The following is a 7,250-nucleotide window of genomic DNA, read 5'->3' on the forward strand; positions in this document are numbered from 1 at the left end:
TTTTAAGATTTTATTTATTTGTCAGAGAGAGAAAGAGAGAGAGAGAGAAAGCACAGGCAGGCAGAGTGGCAGGCAGAGGCAGAGGGAGAAACAGGCTCCCTGCCGAGCAAAGAGGCCGATGTGGGACTCCATCCCAGGATACTGGGATCATGACCCAAGCTGAAGGCAGCCATTTAACCGACTGAGCCACCCAGACATCCCTAAGCTAGAATTCTAATTCATGATTGTTTTGAGATAATTAAATATAATTGATAGAAATATGGAAATATAAATAATGATTTTAGATAACTTTTAACCTCCTGGCAAAAGTTACTTTCAATAGCAAATTCTTAAAATTTATTCACCATATGCTCTGGTTACAATAAAATGTCATAAAAATATGAAGACACATTAAAAAAACTAAAAAAACATAATGAAAAGAGATGAAGCAAAAGGAAGTTTACTGGCTGGGAAATGTTAAAATGAATGAGCAGATTTACAAAAGTATACTTGACCATTTTGCTAAGGAATTAGAACTTATTGAATGTGTGTATCTGCAAACTCAAGAAAAGCCAGACTCTGTGAGCCCAGAACACAATGGTCCTAAGCTAAGTTGTTTTAATGTCCTTTGAAACCAGTATGGTAATATAGAGTCAAGTTTTTTCATGTTATTTATAGTTATTGCTTTCTGCAGCAACTTCCATCTAGACTTTCTGCATTTTTTTTTTTTCCATTGTAGGCTTTAACTGCAATCAAATTCCAGGCTTTTTTCCCACCAGTGGTGGGTAGAGGCTGATATTAGTCTTCCTGGCATCTAATATGTCTACACAGAATATTGAACATCCTTGGTCTCAGGTTGGCCAAGCTATCTAGTTTCCTCCTGGAACCAGAGAACTGTGTGGTGAGACCTCATCCATTTGACTAGGGCTCTAACTCCTTACCTAGTTCTGGAAAGTTTTCAGAAAGCTAGATTCCAAGTCCTCTACTCCATGGATGAAACCCTCTTCTCTATGACTGGAACAATCTCTGAATAGATTGATATTTTCCTATAAAGATGCCTTCATCTGCGCATTCTATAATCTTGAGCTACTTTTTAAACACATCTATTTGCAGAGCTGGGCCCCTGGAAACCAGTCACAGGCTAAGAAAAGATCAACTTTGTTAAGGCGAGATGGAACAAGAGGAAGAATCCATGCATTTTTTAAAAAAGATTTTATTTATTTATTTGACACAGAGAGAGAGAGAGAGAGAGCACAAGCAGTGGGGAGTGGCAGGCAGAGGGAGAGAGAGGGACAGAGCAGGGGGAGTCTGATATGAGACTTGATCACAGGACCCAGGGATCATGACCTGAGCCAAAGGCAGTCACTTAACCAACTGAGCCACCCAAGTGCCTATGCATTTGTAATAGGAATGAATTATTCTTTGACTCTTAATGGATTTTTAAAAATGTAATATTCTATTTTTTTTCTCAATAAACTTATTGTCCAGATAGACAAAAATTCTAATATCCATCAATTTTCAGGTTGTCTTCCATTTTTTATATAATAAAAGAACTCAGGGCTTCTTTGGATTAGAAATTTAAAAAGGGGAATAGTCTGTAATCTACCAGTTTACCTTGTTATTTCTACACATAAACCCACTGTCTGGCCGTGGTTTCTACCAGTAATCATAGAGTAGTACTGTGGACAAGCCATGGAGATATCCCCACAGGATACTCACTACCCAATATAATTCAGACTTCGGAGAATCTCCCTAGGCTTCCAAAACTGAAGAGCTAGGGGTACACACCCCAAAGACGTCTACATATCCATGCCACAGTAGAATTCCTCAGATCCATGGGTGCTAAGTGTAACCAAAATAAAGATCTCCACCACAGTTTAGTTTTTATAGTGTGTAGAATTCCATCACATCTTCTAATGTTCGTTACTTTTTTTCTTCCATATGTGCCACCTGGCTCCCTGCCCATCTCTTCTTGAACAATTTGACTTTATCATCTCCATAGGCCCACTCTTCCCAAACACGGGTCTTTTCTTAATCTCCCTTGAAAGTATTAGAAGCCCCAACCTTAGGGACAGGAGGATCTCAGTCTGCTTTTCAAAAGATTCTTTTCTCTACTGCAATGATGTAACAAGTAGCAGAAGCAACAACAGAAATGGTCCAAGGCCTCATGTTGCTGATGTCAAGTGATGGATAATTCTTGTTGAAACTTACTTGTTTGCAATATATATCAGTATCTACAGTTCTACTTTTTTTATTGGATTATTTATTTGCCTACCTACATTGGAACATTAGATTATAAACTGTCTTTATTATTTTGTTTACTATTCCATCATCAGTATAAGAAAGTTCCTAGTGTATAGGAGGTATTCAATATATATTTATTACATACACACACACACACACACACACACACACACACACACATTCATTCTCTTTTCATTCTTCTTCTAATGTGGCACTGCCACTTTCTTATTCCTGCATTCATCAATGCATCTAAACTTCATCTCATACTGAATGCAGTCCATAGCATTTTCCTAGTTAATTCTAATAATCAATTCTGTCTCTTTCATCTATTCATTGAATACTCAAAAGGCATATGTGTCACGTACATACAAATATAATATTTCTGTACCAAGTTATCATTAAGTGAAATCACTTGACTTTAAACAACTAGTTCACAAATAAACATTATTATTGTGTCCCTTCACTATTCTATGACCCTAAATTCTCACACTTGATTTTTAAGCATCCCATCATACACTGGGAAGTCATTTTGAGTTTGACCCACTGTATAAAATTTGGTTCTTTTTGTTGTTATGTTGCTTTTCCCATAAAAAAGGCAGAGGGTCTTAAATAGAACATTATATACAGGGAACATGTCATAGATATAAAAATTTTTTTTTGGTGTTGACTTTTAAATGTAACATCAACTGATTAATGAACCAAAGAGAGGCACATTAGAAGCATATGAACAGGTCGGAGCTGCTGCCGCCAAGTCCGGATCCAGTCTCGCGCGCCGCTGACGCCCGCCCTCCCGACGTGCACTCCCGATTCCTTTTGGTTCTAAGTCCAAAATGGCAACTCTCAAAGATCAGCTGATTCAGAATCTTCTTAAGGAAGAACATGTCCCCCAAAATAAGATTACAGTTGTTGGGGTTGGTGCTGTTGGCATGGCTTGTGCCATCAGTATCTTAATGAAGGACTTGGCAGATGAACTTGCTCTTGTTGATGTCATGGAAGACAAACTGAAGGGAGAGATGATGGATCTCCAGCATGGAAGCCTTTCCCTTAGAACACCAAAAATTGTCTCTGGCAAAGACTATAATGTGACTGCAAACTCCAAGCTGGTTATTATCACAGCTGGGGCACGTCAGCAAGAGGGAGAAAGCCGTCTTAATTTGGTCCAGCATAACGTGAACATCTTTAAATTCATCATTCCTAATGTCGTCAAATACAGCCCAAACTGCAAGTTGCTTGTTGTTTCCAATCCAGTGGATATCCTGACCTATGTGGCTTGGAAGATAAGTGGCTTTCCCAAAAACCGTGTTATTGGAAGTGGTTGCAATCTTGATTCAGCCCGGTTCCGTTACCTAATGGGGGAAAGACTGGGAGTTCACCCATTAAGCTGTCATGGGTGGATCCTCGGGGAGCATGGAGACTCCAGTGTGCCTGTATGGAGTGGAGTAAACATTGCTGGTGTCTCTCTGAAGAATCTGCACCCTGACTTAGGCACGGATGCAGATAAGGAACAGTGGAAAGAGGTTCACAAACAGGTGGTTGACAGTGCCTATGAGGTGATCAAACTGAAAGGCTACACTTCCTGGGCCATTGGACTGTCTGTGGCAGATTTGGCAGAAAGTATAATGAAGAATCTTAGGCGGGTGCATCCAATTTCCACCATGATTAAGGGTCTCTATGGAATAAAAGATGATGTCTTCCTTAGTGTTCCTTGCATCTTGGGACAGAATGGAATTTCAGATGTTGTGAAGGTGACTCTAACTCCTGAGGAGGAGGCCCGTTTGAAGAAGAGTGCAGACACACTCTGGGGGATCCAAAAGGAGCTGCAGTTTTAAAGTTTTCTTACGTACCACTTCACTGTCTAGACTACGACAGGGTTTTAGTTGGAGGTTGTGTACATCGTCGTTATTATCTGATCTGTTACTTAAATAATATCAAAGTGGCCTAAGGAAAAAACATCGGTTTCCTAAAGTTCTAAATAGGAATGGTTCAGCAAACCCTGCAGCTATACCCTAATGCTGGATGATACTTGCCTTTGTAGTCCTAAATGGGTTATCTCAGAGGCACCACTGCCAATATTGCATATGCAGCAGGTGTTCTTCCAACCAGATGCGTATTTCCTGTGTGTTCTAGGACTTCTGGTTCCTTCATCCAACACCCAACATGCCCAGTCCATCTTTCCCAGTCAGTCACATCCTGGGCTCCAACATATAAATTCATTATTGCACGTATTGTGCATAACTGTTCCAAAGGATCTTACTTCGTGTACCATGTATGTCAGAATATAGTGTACATTGCCATATAATGTAAAAAGACCATACAACCAACAAAGTGTTGTACCAACTAAAATACCAAATAAAATTTGAACAGTGAAAAAAAAAAAAAAAAAAAAGAAGCATATGAACACTGACCCCATTGTTATAACCTGATTTCATAACACAGTTTAATTAAAAAAACATTTTTAAAAAATTAATTTAAAAAAATTAATTCTAATTTTAAAATTAAGAAAACACATTATTAGGAGTCAGAAGACCTCGTTCTAGTTTTGGTTTTATCATCCAATGGCAAAGTTTTATATCATTTGTAGTATGACTCGCTTGATGTAGTTTTGAAACATTCTTAAAACAGTGGAATCAATTTTCCAAAGAAATCCTTCAGTAGAACCTAGTAGATTACACAGGTAAAACGAAGGCGATCTGGTTAAAGCTGAGAAGGGAGAGCTGGGGACCAAATATGCTTGTCCATCTACTCTTCTCTCCTCTCACCTTTCCACTTAAAGCAGACTCCAAATCAACTTCATGGGACACAGTTTAAATTAGATGCTCTATTTAAAATTTTTCCTAGCTTTAACATTTCATGATAAATTATAACAACTACACACACACACACATATCAGATTGAGCTTTTTGTTTTTATTACTGTTATTTGTTTTGTTTTTCGGGTAGAGTATGATTATAGCTCATTAGGAGAAGGAAACTATCTCTTTTTCTCTAATCCATTATATGGCCAGATAAGACATCAAGCCATTGCCTGGAGTACACAGGGATGTTTTGACAGTCAGCTAGGATTCCTATACCTGTGAATTCCACTAGCATAAATGGCCCCACATTCCAACTCTTTATTTTGTGTATGCAAATATTTTAGAGACAAACTCAAAGGCAGAATTAATTCTGAGCATTTCTTTTTTGGGGGGGTAGGAGAACAGAGGGAACAAGGGTGAATGTTCATTCCTTTAAATTAGCGACAACAGATACAAAATTTAAGATCCCTTTGAAATGCAGAAAATGTTCAATCTCTAGACCATCTGCAACAAATTTACAGCAAATACTCCTGCATCCCTGGAAACAGTTTTATGCCACAAACTAGGAATTTCTCCAAAGTTACAATTACATGATTCAAAACAGGTAATTTTCACCCCAATCTCATGTTTTCATTCCAGGTTTTAGTTAATGCTGTCTTGATGGTTGCCGTTTGATGAATCAGCTTTCCTGTTAACTAGAGGTGCAGGGCCATCATCTAATGAAAACACTCTGTATTTTATGACTCCCTGGGCTGCAGTTCTGCATATTAAAATGGAATTTCAATCTCACTGTTAGAAATAAAATCAAAACTAGCATCTGTGGTTTGAACAGAACTGAGAAAAATGCTGCTCATTTAATTTTAACAATATTTTTCATGCTAGATAGTATAAAAAAGAGGCCTGGATATAATTTTAAAATGCCTATAAATTAGAAATAAATTGGTAGAAATCAGCACAATAGTTCAGTGCATGGGTTAGTTCGTTATATCCACAAATTTGAATGCTAAAAGTTTTCTGTTCTAGTTAGAAGTTTGCCAAAATATTCATAAATTAAGGTTTCCTGCTGTTCCTCAGATAGCACTGGTAGCAACTCACTTCCATTCCTTCTATTACTACTGTTGAGGCCCTCTGATCACTTTTTAAAAGTCTCTTTTCTGTCTAGGAATGATTGCACACTCACATTCAAGAGGAAAATGAAGAAGAAATAATTTCATAGCTCAGAATAAAAGTCATAGCACCAGATTAGTTAAAAAAATGGAGCATCCTAGATGGGGTTCATCAATCATATTTACACAACAACATTACAAGATCACACTGACACAAAATGACAAACTTCTCGTTAGTGAGATCATCAACAATCAATAACGTATTAACCAGTGTGCTCAATGTTTGCCTGTCCAACTCTTTCTCCTTGTCCTTCTCTTTTAATCCTCCTCTCCCCTTCCCATCACACACTACGCACACACCCACAGACACGTACTCGCAATCCACTTTAACTAATTATGCAAACTTCTGAAGCTTTTGTGTAACTCAAATTTTATTTCAAGATAATATGACAAAGAAGAAATATCAGTATTGGATGCTATGCACTCCAGCTTTATTACAGCTCGAAAACCTTCAACCTATTTGTTTTCACTAAGTCACTCTAGATGATCTTACTATAGCATAAATATTATCATGGAAAAAGAACAATACACAACAAACATAAATGTAATAGCCACTATTTATGAAACACATATCATATGTATCGTCCTAATCCTATGTCCAGTCTTTGTCTCTCTAAAATTTTCCCAACAACCCACAAAGTAGATGTTACTAATATCTTCCTTTTTAAAAATGTGGTAACTAAAGTTCAGAGTAGTTAAGTAATTTATGCCCGGCCATAAAACTGACAAGTTTCGAAATGAGGATTTAAACGGATGTTTTTGCAATTCCAAAGCTCATACTCTTGAATTTTAAATCATATTCCTTTATACAACTAGTCTTGTGGATATGTTTGAGTATTTGATACAGCTGGAGATCTCTGGAGTTGAGCTTATGAATGAAAAATGTTTTGAACTCAGGAAAGAACTAGGACAATGTTTTATGCTTGTTCTCCTTTTACTGCCCCTTCTACTCCTTCTGCTGATTTTTCCTTTTTTTTTTTTTTCTTCATCTTCTTACTCTTTGTTTGCTCTACATTTTCTTCATTAGTGGAGCCCTTGTCAGCATTAACAGAGCCATCTTCTTTCTA

General features: G+C 37.6%; 1 protein-coding gene across 2 annotated transcripts; it reads left to right on the plus strand.

Annotated features, from left to right (window-relative positions):
• The first annotated feature begins 2,961 nt into the window (after positions 1–2,961).
• Positions 2,962–4,609, plus strand: LOC116869286 (L-lactate dehydrogenase A chain-like). 2 transcript variants are annotated; one of them, XM_032860315.1, is made up of 2 exons: positions 2,962–3,740; positions 4,010–4,609. In XM_032860315.1, exons 1-2 carry the CDS (start codon positions 3,054–3,056, stop codon positions 4,163–4,165), a joined length of 843 nt encoding a protein of 280 aa, XP_032716206.1. In that variant the 5' UTR covers positions 2,962–3,053; the 3' UTR covers positions 4,166–4,609. The 2 variants fall into 2 exon arrangements, with proteins under 2 accessions (XP_032716206.1, XP_032716205.1); XM_032860314.1 differs by having other exon boundaries at positions 2,962–4,609.
• Positions 4,610–7,250: the final 2,641 nt, after the last annotated feature.

This window comes from Lontra canadensis, unplaced genomic scaffold, assembly GCF_010015895.1.
Source record: "Lontra canadensis isolate GAN:19392208 unplaced genomic scaffold, GSC_riverotter_1.0 scaffold19, whole genome shotgun sequence".
NCBI classification, from domain to species: Eukaryota; Metazoa; Chordata; class Mammalia; order Carnivora; family Mustelidae; genus Lontra; species Lontra canadensis.

Excerpts from the sequence above, each read along its gene's own strand:
- LOC116869286 (XM_032860314.1), top strand. The coding sequence starts at position 3,054 with ATGGCAACTCTCAAAGATCAGCTGATTCAGAATCTTCTTAAGGAAGAA.